The 20995-nt window shown below is 32.4% G+C and overlaps 1 protein-coding gene across 2 annotated transcripts; it reads right to left on the bottom strand.

Moving 5' to 3' along the window:
- Positions 1-1418: 1418 nt before the first annotated feature.
- Positions 1419-19076, bottom strand: LOC129918973 (SR-related and CTD-associated factor 4). Of its 2 annotated transcripts, XM_055999744.1 has the most exons (9): positions 18861-19076; positions 18022-18573; positions 14022-14258; positions 13605-13769; positions 13411-13485; positions 9036-9357; positions 2795-4105; positions 2517-2735; positions 1419-2452 (listed from the first exon to the last, which is right to left on the bottom strand). In XM_055999744.1, the coding sequence occupies exons 1-9, from the start codon at positions 18888-18890 to the stop codon at positions 1512-1514; spliced, it is 3852 nt and encodes a 1283-aa protein (XP_055855719.1). In that variant the 5' UTR covers positions 18891-19076; the 3' UTR covers positions 1419-1511. The 2 variants fall into 2 exon arrangements, with proteins under 2 accessions (XP_055855719.1, XP_055855720.1); XM_055999745.1 differs by lacking the exon at positions 14022-14258 and having other exon boundaries at positions 18861-19075.
- Between the last annotated feature and the right edge of the window lie 1919 nt (positions 19077-20995).

Genomic DNA, 20995 nt, shown 5'->3' with positions numbered 1-20995 from the left:
GTCGATGCCGTAAACGAAATCTAAATATACGACAGGACTCACTGCTGGAACACAATGCAAAAACGGAGCCGGAGCTGTAACTGGAGTCGGAAGAGCTGTCAAAAGTTGTCTTACGTTTCACAAAAAGTACGCACACAATGTGTCGTACGGCTTTTTGACGTTATTTGATATATTTGTAGTTTACAACCACATCAAATTTCTCAGAAAATATTTTTTTGTTCACTTTTATTTCTTATTTATATATTTATCCACTTTTTTATTGAAAAACTATTAAAAAAAATATAATGACCAAGTTATTCACGTCGAAAATGGAAACTTTACATGTGTCGTACGTAAAAGTTAAAAGTTGGTCAACTCTTCCGACTCCGACTCCAATTTGTCGGCTAGTCTTATTCACATGGAATTCACAATAGGATTGAGAGTTTATGGATAGGGAAAGTTAAATAAGTGCCTCGACAACCTAGGAATCAAGTAATTTATTTATATCAAATTCATACACTTTTTTTACGGCTTGACAAATGGAAAACGAGGACAGTTTCTGAAAAGTAGAGATTTTTTTGAGGAAGAATTTTTGTTGAACACAAAACTTTGTTCGAGTAGTTGACAATTTCATTGTAATAGATAAAATTTCACTGGAATAAAAACAAACTGAAATAATTATTTTTTGTTACGATGCATACACGGACTTATATTTGTCTAAACTGAAAAAAACGTATAATTTTTGTTACTTTCTTTGTTTATATAGAAAGACACTGTTGTAGAATGTGGCAATTTAAACAACTTCCTTTGATTACAGTTTTATCATTTTATATATTTTTTTTGTTAGTTTTACTATGATAATGATATAACGATATTATATTAAAATGAGTAAAACTATTATTTTATGAATACATACACAATTATTAAAATATTTACGCAAATATTTATCGTTTCAATTATTTATGAATTTAAAATAAAAAATTACATTATATGAAATATTTTCATAATAAAATTTCAAGTATTTTCTTTCTTTCTTTTTTTGTTTGTTCCTTTTCATACACGTTCATTTGTATGTATTCAGCAGTTATAGGTAATAATATTTTATTTAAGTTTTACAAATACGGTTGAGCCAATGGAAACCAATTGCATTTTTGTTTTATTTCCGATCATATAAGAAATTATAACCAAGAACTAATAAATATTTAAAAAAAATAGAAAACAAATTACTTTAACTAATTAGAAGTATTTTTAAGGACCAATTTTCTGGTATTTGGTCATTTTTTTAATTTTTTTGTTTGATCAATAAGAGATGTATGTGTTTGTCTGTATGTTGTCTTCGGATTGCTTTATAACGGTTTAATAAATATTTAAGAAAAAAATAATGAAATAAAAATAAATGCTAGCGCCCAAACCGTATAGAGAAGATAATACAAATAATAGTTCGGTTCGATTGAACGAATTATTATAAATTTATTCTAGGATGCTCTTATTACTTAAAGCGACACGAGTAGTGTATCAGTTGGGCTTTATTTCTATTCTGCTGCAGGTGTTTCCACGGATGGTTCTGGTTGTTGTGGTTCGTGGGTGGGTGGTTGTTGTTCTGCAGCAACTGCAATGTTCTCTTCCCTACCCTGTGGAACATCATTGTTACTTTCAACGCATTTATCTGAATTAAATGATTTGCTTTCAGCAGCTGCAGCTGGTTCATCATATAATGGAGTATTAACAGAATTCATTCGTTCTATTTTTTTGCTTGGAAGTTCCTCTCTAGCAGTTGGAAGCGGAGCTGCAAAGTCTTCCTCTTTGCCATCATCGTGCGATGATTCTTCAATTCTCTCGTTTTCACGTCTTGGTGATGTGTTGCTATTTTGGATTTGGGCTTCTGGTTCGTCTCGTTGGTTGTCTGATGATTTTGCTGAGTTATCAAAATCATGCTCGGAGAGTTCTTGATCCCAATCTTCTTCAGTATCTAATGGAACATTCACAGCTTTAGACTTTGGATCATTATCTTTTTTCGCCGCCGCACCACCACCACCTTGCTTTGATGGCGATTGCCGTTCGTCACGGTTTTCACTTGACATTCTTCTATTCTTTGAGAATCTGTCATTTCCTCCATCACGCTTTTCACGAGATGACCGATCGAATCTATCACGAGAATTGCGATCGTTCATTTGTCTTCGTCCACCAGCACGATCTCTGTCGCGACTCATGCGGTTCTCATCGGGTCCATCTCGATCACGGCTGCCTCCAAAACGATTGCCTCCTCGTCTCTTAAATATTCCGCCATCGTCCTCCTCATCGTTGTCTCGCCAGTTGTTAGGACCTCCACGACCACCAGGTCCTCCTCCTCTTCCACCACCACGCCTGTCATTCATACCACGTCCACCACGCATTCTATTGCCGCCGTCAACGTCACGTGCGTCACGATCAAATGGATTGCGATTGTTGAAGCCAAATCCACCACCGCCACCACCTAAACAAATAAAATTAAATGATAAAATTTCAAGGGTTTGGCGTTTTAAAGATTTAAAATGTACCTTGAGGACCACCTTGTGAACGAGGACCTTGTCCTCGCATAAACATTCCCGGACCGGAACCCATTCCTGGTCCATTCATTCTGTTATTATTAAACATTGCAGGTGGTTGTATGCGCATTTGCATTAAACTATTCGGTTGGTTAAATCTGTTGTTTTGCATATTTGGGAAGAAATCTCCACCACCGCGGTTGCCTCCCCCACCTCGACGATCGTTGAAATCTAAAAGAAAACAAATTTAATTCAATTTTTAAAGTTGGAGACAAGAATGAGTTATTTACCATCAGGGCCACCACCATGCCGCATATCAAAGAATTCTTGTCCTCGGGGATGATTATTCATATCAAATGGAGGCATGTTTCCTGGCGGTCCACCTCCGCGTCGGGAATCATTAAAGTTTTGTTGATCTCCCATTGGCGGACCATTTTCCCGCCACATTTCACCATCGGACTGATCACCGCCTCTATTGCCGCGATCACGATTTTGATCTCGATCTTCTCGTGATCCCCAGCGTGAGTTATTACCACGATTTCTATCCCGTCCGCCATAATCATCACCACCATCACTGCCAGGTGGTGGTCCACCCTCTGGAAAGCCTCCTGGTCCTCCACCACCACCTCCTTGGAACATTGGCGGTGGCTGATTGAAATTCATTGGGGGAGCATGTTGAGGATTATCATTGGGCATATCGTCTTCCATTTCAATGTCCATTTGATCATCGCTAGAAGCATTACCACCTGAACTTGATGGGAATTGGTGCGGTGTGGGAATTGGCATTGGCTGCATCATTCCTGGGAACTGGGCTTGCATACCACCATCAGGACGCATATTTGGAGGAGGAATATTCTTGTCCAATGGCATTGGTGGATATCCAGGTGGAGGCAGCATGCCCGGTGTCATCATCATGGGATGTGGAGGTGGCATTCCTGGAACCATACCCTGTGGCATTGGTATTCCGGGTACCATATTGCCGGGCATTGGAACACCCATGGGCGTCATCATTCGAGGTGGTGCGCCCATTGGTGGTGCACCCATGGGAGGTGCACCCATTGGTGGTGCCATTGAAAATGGTGGCATCGCCATCATACCTCCAGCTTGAGGTGGTGGCTGTGTTATATCAATTTTTGGCATTCCATCAATTCCGAACATCATAGCGGATGCACTACCAGCAGCATTGATTTCCTTGGCATTTTTCAATTTATTTATTTTCTCCTTCATCCAATCGGGCATTGAATCTTCATCAATTATGCCACCCTCCTCTAGAGCATCTAAATCTGTGTCTTTTTCTAATTTATCCCATGGTATATAGGTTACACCTAATTCCAAGTCCCAAAAATCTTTCCATTCCTTGCTTTTGACACCTTTGCCAGCTGCCCAGGATATTGTTATTGCTCTGCCTTGGAGTTTGTAGTTCTTTAAAGAACTCATTGCTTTGCTGGCATCTTGGCGACGGTTCATAACAATGAAAGCACATCCTCTTGGAACAATTTGATCTATGCTCACAATGTCACCATATTTGCCAAATGTATCAGATAGTTCTTCTTGGTATACCAATTTGGACAAATGTCCAACCCATAGAGTTGTACTGCAAACTGTTAAAAAAAATAGGATTTGTTTAAATAGACATTCGCAGACCATAAGATGTAAATTAAAGTTATTATTCGGTGCAAATATCGTATGTTGGAGCTTTATCTGTTCTGTTTTAATGCATTTTGTTTGTCAAATAAAATAAGTAACATAAAATGTTTGAGCTTAAAATTGCCTGAAATTCACAACAGAAGGGACAAATGGAGAATTTATTATTCGTATTGTACGATTGAAGAATGAATCTATATGCTAATATTATATTAGGTCTATTTTAACACCTAGCTGCGACTGGGTATGCGGGACCAACTATCCGGTTGTTTCGTTTTCGATTTGTACGATTTGGTTTTACAAAAAAAAATAGTTTCCGTAGTATTTCTGACCAATATTTTTCTCAACGCTCTAATTTAAGGAAGTATGTTCTTTTATTATTAACAATAGTTAGCTATCATTGTTCCTTTTTGAGACGAAAATAGTTATAAAATGTAATATAATAACAACACAACATTGTTCCTAAATGCAATGTTATTGGGGTTTCGTTTGGTACAAAAATTCATTTATTTTTTGATTTAGATCTGGCAAAAAACTGATTTTGACAATTTTTGTTTTCGTTTGGCCAAGAAAATTGATTTATTTTTTGATCTTAGATTAATTTTCCAGATCTGGATTTTTCGGCAGATTTACCCCTCTTTTACTAACACCACTATGCATCATTGGCATCCATCTGTTTGACAAGTTTGTTTGATAATAATTTGTTTTGGTTTCAAGAAAGTATTAGTTTTGAATTCAAATGGAAGCAATTTTAAGTGAATAAAAAAAATCAACGGTCGAATCAATATTTGACAACTGCGATAGTTGGCTGGTTCACAGACACAAATGCACACCAATACTATAGCAAATAAAAATCAATCTGAAAACGTATTCGTTTCATAACGAAAAAAATCAATTTATTGACCAAAATATTAATTTACCAAACGAAAAACCTATTAATCTGTCAAACACAACTAAATGTGGAATAGATTGGAAGACGTAAGAAGAAAATCGTATGTTTGTTTTCATTTTTGAAATTATTTGTTGTTTGCTTTGAATTCAATTTAAAAGAATAATAAATTTAAGTAAAAAATTCTTTCTTTCTTATTCTCAAAATTGAATTAAAAAATTTTGTTGATCTTTTCTAACAAAACCTAATAAAAAGAACGTTTGATTGAAAGAAAACAACAGTTTTCGTAAAAATAATTGATTTTAGTTGAGTTGTCATCCATTATAGCCCTCTTAACTCTACATGATACATATATCTTTCTAGCGGTCATTCCTAAATACAAACATTCATTTTTGTATTCTCAAATTGTTGCAGCAACCAAAGTGTAAAAGATATATTTTTCATCAAATGAAATATTATCAAGAAATTAGAAAACAAAACTATTATGTGATCTTTGACCTCGCATCAATCGAATTTTATGAACTCGCACTACTAACTCATGAGAAGATTATTATTATTATTCAAATTTGGTGTCTTGCCCATTTGTAAGAAAACAGATCATTTGGCAAGGCCCTAAAATTGTTGTTGAACTTTTTAGGTTGGTGTACCCAATCTGAGTTAATAGCCCCGTTCCTTTGGGAGGTCGCAAAGTACTTCAGTAGTTTACTAGCGATTTTCAATGGAACGCACTTCCAACGAATTCAATACAAATCGTATCTTCTCGGGAAGAAGAGCATGAGTAAATGATAGTACTAGATTAACCAAAACATCTACTATTAGTAGACTACCACCTCCAATGGAACAGGGCTAATGATACTTTTTTATTTCTTTTTTTGGTGCAACTATTAGAAATTCTAAGAGATTTGGTTGTGGTGATTGATTGTGGTGCAATCATTGCTCTGCTAATAACGCACGTTATAGGTTCTGGTTTTATATAGGTGTGCAATCAAAGCGTTAGAGAACTACGAGGAAGATATTGATGATATAGAAGACTTCTGAATATCAAAACTAAATAGAAAAACCGAGCTGGCTAAAGCATTCAAAAGAATTTCTGATAAACATACTGAAAACAGAAAACTGGGCAGTTTTCTTAATGCAAGTGCCAATATAAAAATAAAATGGGTTTTGCTTTAACGACATTGAACAGGATTGCGTTTTCGTAGGATCTGCGCGGCTTCTAATTCCCCATTGGACAATCCTTTCAAGATCAGATGCTTATCATGCGCTGCCGTTTCATGTCGTCATTTAAAAGCCTTCGTTCAAACATATATTTTTTGAGATGATCGTGAACCTCTAGGGGAATTTTGTTTTCCTTGGAATACTTTTTCCCGTAGAATTTATTTTGCGATCTTCTTCAAAATGTATTTCCAGGGAAAAAATCATATGAAGTGACAGATAAATTGATTGTCGATATTAATAAATTCCGAGGAAAACTTTTTATGACCATATGAAACAAGGGAAACATTTCCAGGAAAATTTGTATTCACCATATCCTCCGATAACACCGGCACACACAAAAATAAATTGCACGACTGGGGTCGCACGTACTTGCTCTTATGCTTAAAGTTACTATAATGTTAAAGCTTTTTATTCAAGAAATTTAAAATTTGATATTTTGAAGAAATTTCATAAGTAGTATAAAAAAATGAAATCTGTTTTTATAATTAATTAAACTCCGTTTTAAATTATCTTAAAAAAAAAAACAAATATGCCATTTTATTTCTTGTATAAAATGGTATTTTTAGAAAAAAAATTTTGAAAATTGTAGGAGCCGTTTTTTAAAAAAATAATTTTTTATATATAAAAATTTTTTAACATTTTCCAAAAAAAAAGTTGGTATGCCATTTTGAAGAAATAATTAATTTACACATAAAAACTAAATTTTAAAATTTTTCATTGATCCGTTTTCAAAAAATTGATTTTTCAAAAAAAAATTTTGAAATATTTTTTAAAAAACCAAAAATGCGTTTTTTGAAAATTTTCTAAAATCTTAATATTATCTTTACTTACACACTTTTGTATAAAAATTTTCATTTAAATAGGGTTAATTTTGTACGAGATATTCAGAAACGAAAAAATCCTTTCTATGACAGGTACCGTTAATAACGGTACAAAAAATATTTTTTTTATTTAAAAAGTTGGCTCTTATGTGTAGTACTACACACAAAAATTTTAATCAAAATCGTTAGAGCCGTTTTTGAAAAAAATTAACTTTTCTATTTCCGTTATATGGCAGGTACCGTTAGTTTTGGTCATAAAAAAAAAATTTCAATTTCCCCTCTAGGGAATCACCAAAAACTGCTAACTACCAAGTTTGAAGAAAATCACTTCACTCGTTTAGGCTGCAGCTCCAGATAGAGACAGACGGACAGACAGACAGACAGACAGACAGACAGACAGACAGACAGACAGACAGACAGAATTGTCGGACCCACTTTTTTGGCATTCTCCATCATCGTAATGTCATGTAAAATTGTTATCTCGAGTTCGATTTTTTTTACGAATCCTAAACTTGCCCTATAGTACCTATATCGCAAGTAAAAAAGTGGCATGTACTTTGGACCAGACCCATATATCGGTATGGATTTCGGCCCGCTTAATCCAAATTTTAAGTCTGTTTGACCCGGTCAACCTCCAGTTTTGAGAAAAATGCAAAAAATCTCCCCAAAAAAGCAAAAAACTGATTTAAAAAAAATTTTTACTCAAAACTGGATGATACGGACTTGAAATTTGGATTCAGCTTGTCGAAATCCATACCGGTCCAAAGTACACGACACTTTTTTTTTTGTGCCGGTGTAATTGATCACCGTTTATATGGCACTGCAATGAAGTGGCATAATACCAACCGGCCTTTGGATGAAAGCGATTAGCTTTTTTTAGAAACAGGATGGGCAAGTGTTTTGTTTTTATTACCGGAAAAAGATTAGTAGAGTATGACACATAAAAAGCTTACACAGAGGTTTTGCCAGAATTTAAGAACAGCTGTTCAGAAGTATGGCAAGGAAACAATGCATTCCATCAGTGTATTATATACATTGTACAATACATACTTTAGCGTAAATATAAAGTATTGCATTTCTGTGCTAGCGATAAAACTCAAAGGTCGTAGGATCGAACCGAACAGGTGATCAAAAAACGTATCTATTTAGTAGAAGTTCGATCTGTCAGTCAAAATGGGAAGAAATACATGATTCATATCGTTTTTAACTTCATTCGTTTGATTACATGTGTAATTTGAACCAGTTTAAAAGACTAGTGTTGAAAAGTAATGACCATCAAGTAGAGCTGTCATTTTTCCGATGACTGAGGTTGAGGCATTTAAAATGCATAAATACGCTTGGGAATTAACTTGTTTTAAGGATTGTGCAGAAGTGAACATAAAGTAGCATTTCGAAATGACACCCAAGTCGTTTATGTAATGCACTCAAGTGGAAAAGTGGACGGAAGTTAATTTTATTCAACAACAGTTGTAACCATCTGACGAACTGTTGATACCTATTCTTATTCGGAAACAAAAGTCGACGAAAACTATTGTAGTTCGGCTTTAAGATGTTGAATAATTCATATTTTTAGATAACAATCTTTTTCTTTGTTCAACTGATTATTTTGGTAATTTTGTTTCGGTGCACTTTTATAAATCTCGGTTATACTATTTTTTTTGCTAAAGTGTTACATTTTCTTCTTTAAAGTGTTACATTTCTTGTCATAATCGATTTTTTTCACTATAAAATTATTAAAACAATAAAATTCTTTGCGACGCATTGATGAAGATATAGTTTTTTTGACGATGTTAAATGCAATTTTATCACGCGCAACTTTATCGACTAAACAAAAAAAAAACGTTTTAAGAGCACGTCAAACGAATGCTCAATATAAGCTCCACCATACGACTGCAATATTATAGAAAATGATTAATAGTAAAAAATGTTTTCTACTTTTTATAATTGAAAGAAAATTACCACTCAAATGTTCCTTTTTGATGTCTGGCAAACCCTTGCGTCGGCGTTCACGCTCATGTTCACGTTCCTTCTCCTTCTCTTTGTCCCGATTGCGTTCAGCAAGACGTTCACGCTCACGATCTCTCTCACGTGAAGGACGACGTCTATTTGTCCTCGGCGAACGGCTCCTGGATGACCTGGACCTAGAGCGGCGTCTTCTAATATCTCCTCCACGCGCAGGTCCACCTCTGTTGTCTCGGGACCTTGATCGGCTCCTCCTTCTCTTATAGCGATCTCGATCGGGCGAAGGGCTTCTCGAATCATTGCCATCCAAATTGATAACCTATTTGTGTTTGTTTAGAAACAAAATTATGTAAAAATAGAAGAAAAAAAAAAACAAAGAAAAAACAAAATGACGAAATAAAAAATACGTTGTTTTTTTGTATAAATTTCGTTTCATATAATATTATAGTCGTATGTTGACGTGTGCATTTATTTTACCGATTGTTTAAGTATCTTCATCTTTGCGACCGCGCCGATTTTTTTTTTGTTTTAATAATTTGTATTTTGTCTATTGATCAAATTAAAAATAACTTACCAGCTTGGTACCCAAACGTTGTTATACCGTTAGTCCGAAGGAATTTCATTCAAGTATCTTACCTTATTTTAAAGTTGGAAATTCCGACGAAGATTTGAATAATTTTTCATAGTTTTAAAATTTGTATTATATAAAATTAATAATGCGTTTAGCCTATTCTTTGTATTGAAATTGCTTTGCAATTAGAAATTTTCATTGTGAAGAGAACATTCTGGTTCCAGTTTTTCAGTGCGTTCAATTGCGCCCAAAATTAACTCAACAAATTAGTTAATTCTGGGTTAAATGAACAGATGGTAAATCGTTTATAAATACTCTAGAGCTTGATTTATTTCGGAATGGATTTCTTTGATGATTTACTAACCCGAGTTAAATCCGCACTAAAAAACTGCTTCCAAGTGAACTCCATATCTATGCATGTAGCTTATTAATCCTTTTTTTTCTCTGTTTAGTATTTGTTATCATTATCATCGTTTTAGACTCTTATTATGAATAACTTACCGAACGTTTTGGCTAGATGCAAGCTTTTATATGAGTGAGTATTCATCGTTCACAACTTCACGATTTTTAAATTTAAACGAAAAAATTATGGAATTATCTTTTACGTTCGATGCGTTATTTATAATGAAGGTCTTGGTACAGTACAATTTTCAGGGCATCAATTCAAGACTAATATTTATTTTGTCTAATAATATTTTATTTCTAATTGAATTAATAAATACGAAAATGTTTAACTTTAACACATAATAAACATAAATTTATAATGCCAAAAAATAGGGACTTCCTTTTTGTCAAACGAGGATTCAGAGGCATGTAGAAGTCTCATTTTTTATATTAAATCGGTACACAAGAACGGAATAAAAAAAAAATAATTGAGTAAGCTTATGACGCTTCGGTTTTCAGTATTGTCAAAAATTGCTAAAGAACAATTTAGTGACTGTTTAAAGTTGTATTATTTCGACCAATTGGTAATTTTACAGAAATTATATTTCAGATTTCTATTTATAGATGCCACATCTCTTAATAATTAATTGTATCAAGTTTTGGAAACTTTGAAACCTTAAGCATTCACTAAACTAAAATTAGTTTTGTCAATAATTAATATATGGTGAGAACAATTTTATTACTATAGGTTTAGTTTTAATAAGTTGGAACTTCATAACAACTCCTTTAAAAATCAAAGTTCTGCTCACTTTTACTTAAAAAAAAAGGCTAACAATTCATGGAAGGTCGTCGAGTTTTCAAAAAAAAAAGTTTATCGTGTCATTTAATTCGTGAATTTTTTTTTAAATGTCCATTAACAAGTAACAAGTTATTTCTTAATTTTTTTTTCTGCTGCAAAACTGACGTCAAAGCCGAATAAAAAACTTCAAATTGTTCTATAAACACGTGACGTGTTTCTTTGCTATTTTCTTTTAACTAGTCCTTTCAAATTAAGATTCAACCTCAGAACGGATGCTAATAAGCTAAAAGTTTTGTAAATTTTTTGATTTGGATATTATCTAGAAAAATCACATGTTAGCATGTGGCGATTTTTCATGTTCAACTAGAAGGTGTATGTTAAAAACATAAAAAAAAATTGGCGTGTTTTAAACATGCGACACATAAATTCAATCAAAGAGACCAAAACCAAGACGAACAGACAACCATTTGCGAACGTTATGGTCGGTTTTAGTATGTCATATGATATCTGTGGAAATATCACAAAAAAAAATGTACTATGCGATGGTACATTGATTACATTTGTCATTAATATTTTATTGGTCATGCGAAAAAAAATAATATGTTTCATAAAAACCTAAACGTTAATGAGGCACTTCTCCATTTACAAGCTACGTGAAATAACTATCAAAAGCATTGGTTTACAAAATTTTCACAATTGTGAAAATATTATATATTTGACATCGAAGCAAATATTAAAAAAAAAAAATATTAAAATATCTTAAGTTAAATGGTGATTTTTTATTTGAAAAGAAAATGTAATTTCATCTTTACACGATTTAAAGATTTTTTTTTGGGAAGACTAAAAAAAATGTCACACACATTTTATATGAATAACCAAGTTAGTTTTACAATAAGTCCAGGTAGTACATTTTGAAGAACTTATTTTTATACAAAACTTTAAGTCTATTAGCATTAATTCCGAGGCTTACTTCCTCATGTTTTTTTTTCCTTCCACACAAAGATTTATATGAGAAAATATAATTTTAAACATAATTCTTCATATTTTAAACACTACAATATGGAGCGAATTTGCAATATGTGATTCTTGAACATTTTTTTTATAAGAACAACCGGTGTAAGTAACTAACAATAAATTTACCAACTTAAATAAGCTGAAACTTTATAATAAATTTTTAATACTTACGGAATTTCAACAAGTTACACAGTCCAGCAACTGTAAACCACAACTTGTTTTTGTATGTGGGTTTTCAAGTACATATTTGTTAGATACTAGTTGTGCTTTTAATACCATGATTTCATTTAGACTATTCATTTTTTGGAGTTGTTATATTATCCCGTAATAAGTTTCTTTTAAATTAAATTTTGACTAAATTTATAGATAATATTTCAATATTTTTAATACATTTTTTTTTTTTTTTTACACATTTCAAAAATTAAATTTATTTGTAGTACATTGGGAACAAAGGTTTTTAATAAAGTATTTTTCTTGTATCAATTGTTTAATTGCAAATGGTCACATTACAATAGTATATTTTAAAATAAAACAAAATATCTACACATTCAAAAAATCCACTTAATAATTAAATGACTCAATCAACCCTCACAGAATATTGCCGAAAATTATTATTTTTTGGTTAAGTTTTCAAAAGAAAAATAAATAAATGGTTTGAGAAGAAACCAAGGGCGTATAAAATCGATTTTTCTCCAAATCTTTTAATTTAAATAAACTTATTGTTTAAAATAATAAGAAATTTTTGTCTGAAGATTTTGAATAAAATCGGTTTACCTTTTACGATATACGCCAATATCCAAAAACGCAGATCAAAATTGTTTTGAGAAGTATGCGTTCTAAAGGAGACATTAAAAAAAAAACATGAAAATTATTAAACTGAATTTTGAGCAATCTGTTCGACCGTTTGATTTTTTGTAGATACTCCTAAGCAAAGACCGACGACCGGTAGGACCATGATATCTATCACTTTCATCTAAAAAAGCAGATTTCAACGAGTTTGTTGAACTGTGTTTAGATTGGAAAGATTTATTTTAGTACGTCCATTTTGGGTTAGAGAAGTTAGGACCCTCAAGAGGCAAAGCTTACAAAATCTTTCAACAATTTTGTTTTAGGGAACCATGTATTTTCTATTTTGTTTTTGAAAACCGAAGCTTTATACTTTGTACTTTATTAATAGTTTTTCTTAACATATTATTTTGAGAGATTTATACTTGTATTGTAAGTAAGAAACGATTAACATTTGTTTTGTTAAATCGAACCCAGATAATAATCATTCCAGATCGAAAGCAACGCATCCGAAAAGATAAAAAGCTCAACAAAAATCAACTTCAGAATATTTTTAACTTTTTTATAAAGTTGTTTCACTTGAGCTTTTTATCTTTCTTTCCTATAGTCGTGCATATTTTCCGAAGAGTTTCTCTTTCCGTATAACAACATTAGGTAAAGCTGATTTGTATTTGCACCGAAGAAAGACTATCTGCCACGTCAGCATAAAAAAAATAGATGCAACATAATAAGTTAGTTTCATTTAATAAATGAAATCACTAATTATACCACAACTAATTTTATAAGCATTATGTGACGAACAAAAAATTAAAATTTACCTCAATTTTGGATTCTTCTGAAACAAATTCAACTTCTTTTCCAGAGATATCAGCAGCTTCGTTGCCCGACGAACTCTGTTGAGTAAATTAAGAAAACAAAAAAAAAAAATATATAAACATTTAAAAAACTCTTCTAAAACCTTTTTTAAGTTTAAAATATAAATATTTTTTCAAAACAAATAAATAAAATATACCTTGAGTACATTTTGTATGTGTTTTTCAAAAGCTTCTTCTTGCATACGAAGTTCATTGAGCTTGTGCTGCTTTTCCTCTTGTTGTTTAAACTTTTGAAAATTTTGTAACGTCTGAAGTTGTCTCAAGACATTAGGATCTTTTAACAATTGTTTTAGGTTGTTGTTCTAAAATAAAAAAAGAAAAATAATAATCATCAATACAAAAACTGAATTTTATAAATAAAGAAAAAGAAATTAAAATAAAATAAATCTATCGATAAGAAATAAAATTAAACTCCATAAATGAAAGTAAAAAAATATAAAAATTATTTGGAAGAAAAACACAAGAGTTTGTTTTGGTTTTAAGAGGAACAGAAAGAAACTAAAATACATTAACATTTTATGGTAAATAGAAATGCTAATTAATTAATTAATTACGTCTAGAAGGTTTGGTACATGCGGAGAAGTAGATTTCTTTTCCTCTTCGTCCTCATCACCGTAATCATAATCGAGTAGCTTTTTATTAAATTTAACCGAGTCCGACTGACTCATGGCCCCAGATGTTGATGATACGTTTTCATTAGCCGTTTGTCTTATAAGCAATTGTTGGATTTGTTGCAATTGACGAATGGTACTTTGATCAAGGGCACTTGTTTGTACCTTTTGATGACCAATCTAATGGAAACACATATTAGTTAAAAAATTGATTTTTTTTTTATTATGTTTTGTTAACCATACAAGAAGTTACAAGTTACATATAAGAAAAAAAAAAAACAACTACATATTTAAACACAAAAACAGAAATAATATTTATGATGTACGTTCTATAATGATACAAACTAGTTATAATTTCAAATAACGAGCTTAAGAGTTTGGATAGGACGATTTTTATATTGGAATCAGTCATTTTAAAAACGACTTAAGTCCTGTTATTAACTGATGGACTTAAGTAGTTTTTAAAATGAGCGATTCAATTTAAACCGAAAGAAGACGGTTAAAAGTTACATTTAAATGTTATTACTTATTTATAACAACTTTGCACAAATACGTGAGATTAGGAAGAATTATATAAAATAAAGAATTATAGGACATAAATTAGTCCAAATTGGTCCGTCTCTCTTATCCTGCGCTATTGTGATTTAGATATGGAGGGTGATCATTATTATTATTACTCCAAAGTATTAATCCTCCCGTTTGGTTTGCCGGGTTAACCACATAGGTTTCAAACCTCCCGGTTTTGGAATGTTCTATTTCTGAGGGTAAGTGGCAAAAAATCATTCCACTTCTTCTTATCTTTTACAAAAACAACAAATGCTCTCCTAAATACAATCGGCAACGTTTTCTTCGATTACGTACATATCTACCCACATAAATTAATTAATCATTTCTGGATGATGACTAATGGTGATACCGTTATTAAAGTTGATTGCCGATTATACACATAATTTATGAACAGATAGTTAGAAATATTCTTACCAAGGGCAAAGCATTTGACATGCAACAAAACATTGCATGTTGTGCGTTTCAAGACACAATGGCAAAAAATCTTTCGGCTTACAAGAGTTAAATTATATATATAGTAACAAAAATAGTTGTTGACGAAGGGTTAGATAAGCATTTATGATAAGAATAGGGACATATCTCATTGTCGATTTGCTTTAATATTGATTTCTGTTTTGTGTTTCTTTGGATTAAGAAATGGGCTTTAGAGTGAATAACTATGTAATTGATTATGTTATTTTTTATCTGTTGAAAAACGATTTTATATTTGGTCTATTGGATTATAAATGAAGATTATAAAAGCCATGTGGCTTAAAAGTGCCCTAAAGGTAGACAGCAAATATTACTTTAAACAAAAATGTTACTACAAGAAAAGATACGAAAGTCAATTCTTAATTATAATAAGTGCATCTGGAATCTTATCAGAAGGCAACAATTGAACTGTCTTTAAAAATTTTACAACCAGAAAACGAATTTCAAACAACTTCAACAAAACATAAGAAATTGGAAACAAACACCAGTATAGATACTGTGCAAGAAACTTGAAAATAATAAATGCTTCTTACCAAGACGAGTAAAAATAACCATGGTTGGAATCGGCTAGTGATTTGTGATAGGGTGATAGCTAACAGTCCCATTGCACTAATTTGTTCTTGCTCAATGGACTGTATAAAAAAAAGAGCTGAATGTGACTATCAACTGTCACAAATCACTTAAGGCGATTCAGGCTGTATTTTCATAAAAGTTGAATGATCTGTTCGGATTTGTTGCAATTCCGATGTCTAACGACAACTTCGTGTATACAAAATTTGAGCTTTAAATTTTATTATTGGTAGGGCCCTTTGACTACGAAAAATTACGTGAATAAAGCACTTTGGGAAAAAAGGAAGGTGATTAGCGATATTTCCAAACTTTTGCACAATCAATGCACAAGTGTGACCTTTATCTTTAAATCACACAGAACCTAGAATCTATAGAGTACTGACGAGACAGAAAAAAGTACCCTAATTTTGCAATGTAATAGTGGTCAAAAGTTTTATTAGGGTCTAAGGTTTAATAATATGTAAAAAAAATTATAATATCGTTCGTCTTTGGCTCGCTCAAATCGGTTGAAGTTGTTAGGAAAAAAAAACGAATTTATATGAAAAAAAAGATTTTTTTCTTTGCATATTATTTCGCAGCTTCTTTACTAAGTGTTCAATTCCAACAAATATAAGCTTAAAAGTTTTTTTCTTATAAAGAGATATATTTAATATATTTGTATTTGTATTCAAACGGCGCAATTAAAAAACACATACATATATTTAAAAAAAACTCTAAAATTCAAATTTCTTCGATTTCTTCCTACATTTTGAGCGATATTAATTAAAATGAAAATTGTAAACGCCGGATTTATTTTTGCTAAGTAATGCAACTTTTAAAAGCTATTACATTTGAAAATTCCATACTTTAGCATTTTGACACACCCTAATGTATATGCTTGTGCATGCATGTGTTTATGTATTATGCATGTATGCGTTTGTTTTCCTCAGAATTTACTTGATTTGATTGGTTGGTTTTTTCTTGTACTTCTATAAAAATCAGTTATGATAGAAAGGAAAAAGACAAAGACAGATTGCTTAAAAGCCCAATTGGAATATTGGATTCGATATCATTAGACTGATTTCATAAAATTATTCGAAGTGAAAGAGAAACTATGGACTCTTCTTTTCCGGTCCAGAGAAGGTTCGTGGGTGTAATTTTTTTTATTTTAACGCGAATATAGAAAGGTTATGGTTGTTTGTTAAGAAATAGTTTGGAAGCGAAATAGTTAGCTAGCGAAAGAAAATTCAATTCGTTGGTGATGAAACACCCCATGTTGTCATCGGAAGGTTAATATGGATTCAGTTTAGGTCTTAAAAAAGAATAAAGCTCAGTTCGTATTAGATTTAGGAAAACAAATACATATGTATATGAAAAAAAAAACCTACTAGTGTTTTCTACAATTTATGCGCTGTCTTTTTTCTTATAAAAAATAACTGCTATCAAGTGGTTTTTACAAAGGACTGCTGCAGCATTGAAAACTTAGACTCTTAAGAGAGCTAATTTTGACGGCTTTGGTCAAACAATCCTTTGTGTGCAATGTGCCTTTTATACGGTGAGGCACGTCTTTGAAGTGCAATAAGGCACTTCATTTTGAAAATTTTAGAATTTGTATGTTCCGAGGCTTATAGGTTGCAAGTAAACAAAAAAACTACTTCCCAAGTTTCAAATCTTTAACCTTAATTTTTTTTTCAATACCTACATATTTTTTTTATTGTGAAAATTCCTATCGATAGCCAATAACTTTAAAGTTTGCCAAGATTCAAATTTTTGGAAAAAATAGTTTAGCTGGAATTTATAACAGACATGAAACTTTTTTTATTCATTTCGAACCATAGTAACCTCTGAGAGCAAACAAATTCCAAAATATTCAAAATGAGAATCGTCATAATATGCTCCCTTACTACATAAACCAACTAAAGTATTAAATTTGTTTTTGGATGTGTTTCTTAATCCTTCGGCTATATTCCTCAAAACCCCAGAGACACTTAACAAAACATTCAGCCCATTAGTTTTTTTTTTTTTTTTGTTCTTTAAAATAATAGGTCATGTGAACATTACAAGTCTCAAAGGATTCAAGTAAATTGGTGCACATAGTTTACACATAATACGCATAGCTAGATCAGTACATGAACTACTTCGATATTTGAAAGCACTCTTCGAAAGAACGCCCAAAAAGTTAATGCAATGAAATACGACAGAAATTTGCAACAGTTTAGAGATAACTAATTCCAGTCACCCTTAGATTTTTCGTGGCTAGAAGTACTAATCCTACATAAAAAAAAAAAACCTCTACTACGAGAAAACAAATGTTTATAAGTATAGTAATTCGATTTACGTCAAAAATATTCCTTACCGACAAATCGGGAAGCACCAACTTGTCATCGCCTGCCGATTGACTTCCCCCACCTCCTCCAACTCCACTAACATCCATTCCCGAATTAGAAACATTAAGTCCATTCGATGTAGCTGATATATCCAACGATCCACTATTCTGTTGCGGAGGCATTTGATAAATCGGATGACTCGGGTCAGCTAAATCAAATATTGGCTGAATGACATCCGGAGCAAAAACATTATTCTTTTGCCATAAATTCAGCACACGAATAATGCGACTCTTGTCGTCCGGAGCGCAACGAAACAAATTAGCAAAAGTGTCCTTCATGTTGCGTGCAAAACGCGGAGCAAACACATCCTTCTCCACGCCGAATTGATGTCGCGATTGACGCACAATCGAATCAATTACATACAATCCGGGTACTTTGTATTCGGGCTTGCATTTGAGAATGAATTTCTCAACACTCTGGACGACATGTTTGTAGAATTTAATGGCTCGCATGGCTGCCTTGGTGATAGCTGCCATCTTCGCCTTGGAAATAGGCGGTTTTGATTCATAGAGTCCGGATAGCTAAAAACAAAGTTGAAAAAAAAAAAATGGATGAGAAAAAAAGTCGAAGTCAAGTTCATTTGCTATTTGCACTTGCATATTGCGCCTCTTGAAGGGTCAAAAAAAAAAGAAGTTCACTTTCACTTTGAACTTTGTAAATTTTAGTTTTTCGAAACACGAAAACTTTTATTTTAATTATTTTTATTTTTTTTTATATAATCTATATGGATGCAAGCAGCTTTGGCCGGGCGCTTTTCGGTGCTCTAATTTGCAAAAAAAAGGTTGACATTTTTTCTATTCGAACTTACCTCATTATTAAAGGCAATAACGTTCTCCATTGTTTAATGATATATACGCATTCTTTGTTAGCACAATTTAACACAAATATATTTGATTAGATTGTTTTATATTTTTTGGTTTAGTAATTTTCGTAGAAATATATTTTTTTTTAGCAAAAAAAAGAAGCTGAGAAGAAAATCACCACCACTACGAATGTCGTACTCAATCAAAATGGCGGCTTTGTAATTTTTTTTTCTTCGAAGTTTTGTTCGAAATTTGTTTTTAGTACCAGCGAGGATTCTGCGTCAATGATTTTCGAAGATTTGTTTGGCGTGTGTCATCCAAAAATTGGTGTGGTTTTATGATTGATTAGTAGGTGGCGGTAGTAAAATAACAGAGTTCAAAGACAAACTATGAAAATGAAGTGAAAATTTGTAATCTTATTTGTTGATGTTTTTTCGGACTGCAAAACTTGTGGCCGATTTGAACCAAAACACATCGAAAGGACAAGTTTTCTAAAAATATTTTTGTTAAGCTACAGGTTATAATAAAACACAAGTTTTGTTGATATAACCATTTAACACCTGAATAATGAAACAACAGGTGTGTTTTTTTGTTTATCTATATAGTACAAAAGTGAAAATATTTTTTTTCTGGCTAGCGCAATTGTTTTGTGAAAAAGAGTATACAAATTGATTTTTAGACCATAAAATTAGCTTTCTGCATCATTTGTTTTAATTTTCCAGCCCGAAAAACTATACAAAAATGCGTTTGAAAATTTTCACTTTTGTACTTTTTCACTTGTTGAGCCAATGTAGTTAGGGCTAAATTCTCTTTTTTTCAGAATCAGAACTGTCAACTTTGCCCAATTGAACGCATTCAGATTGCTTTTTTTTGCTTCCAGTTTGCCAATTAAAAACGCCATAAAAAGAAAACATTTAATAGCACATAAACAGTAAATAAACGGCCCTAGCGAGTTTTCCGTCGGAGAGGAAATTTGCCCGATTTCCTACAAATCGGAGAGTTTTTACCTGTCGGAAGCGCACCTCGAAGCAAAACTCGGATGGAGTCGGAGAATTTTCCGCTCCGACGGATACCTCGCTAGGGCCGAAAATCTTGTGAAATATTTTTATTTTTCGTTTAATTCGATGGCCATTTCTTCCAAACGTCATAGTTCAAGTCATCCGGCAACAAATTATTCTAGTTTCCTGTTTTTTTTTCACCGCAATTTTTAGTACACCGCAATAGAGAGCTGAATTGTTTCACTTTTCAGGTTTTGAGTGGTTTTATATGCCTTAAAACTTGTGTGTTAACCTTTGTAACTAAAAACTCTGTCAAATTTCAAACAGAAATGTATATCTCATCTCCTTGCTCCCATTAGGTGTGTTTTTTATTACCACCGGTCTTAACTGGACAAAAAAAACGCCTCGGGGCTTAACCTGAAATCTTGGCAGCACTGTATATTGAATGTTCCGAAAACAGCAGACACAACAAAAATTTAGAGTTGTCATATTTTTCGCTTACTTCATTTTCTTGTATTTTTCATATATGTTTTACAAAGAGATACAAAAATGTATGCTAGCAGAACTATTTAAATACATTTTGTCCTTCCAAACGTGAGTTTTCACGTTTTTAAACAAATTCTAAACAATTTATGAAGAAATTAGTTTGGTAGCACAGATTTAAAACTCTTCAAAAAGTTAAGCCCAGAGAAATCTCCGGGATAAACAACTAAGCCCAAGGGGCTAAGGTGTTGTTGTATTTAACATGTAAATTGCTTAGCCCAGACTGCGTTTTTTTTGTCTAGTTAAGACCGGTTGTAATAAAAAACACACCTATTATTGAATTCGATCTAAGCGCCCTCGCGACCACTCAGGTAGCGAACAAACTAAAAAATTTCACTTCATGATAGTACTCTAGATTTTATATACAATTAACGAACAAATCTGCTGAGGAGAAATTTATGGTAAAACCTGAGTTTTGGTGCAGTTTTTATGGATTTTTTTTGCGTAAAGCGCATTTTAGCTTAGCGGGAAATGGCTATAGTCCTGGCAATAGTATGACGAGACGAGATAATTTTGTTCTGAATCAGCTGGCCCTAAACGTCAAACATGCTCGCCGAACTTGTTCGTGCTCGCCATATATTTGTCGTGTAGGGGCTTGT

Source organism: Episyrphus balteatus, chromosome 4 (genome assembly GCF_945859705.1).
Source record: "Episyrphus balteatus chromosome 4, idEpiBalt1.1, whole genome shotgun sequence".
Taxonomy (NCBI): Eukaryota; Metazoa; Arthropoda; class Insecta; order Diptera; family Syrphidae; genus Episyrphus; species Episyrphus balteatus.
The sequence above is the reverse complement of the archived record's forward strand: the minus strand, read 5'-3'. Positions and strand labels throughout refer to the sequence as shown.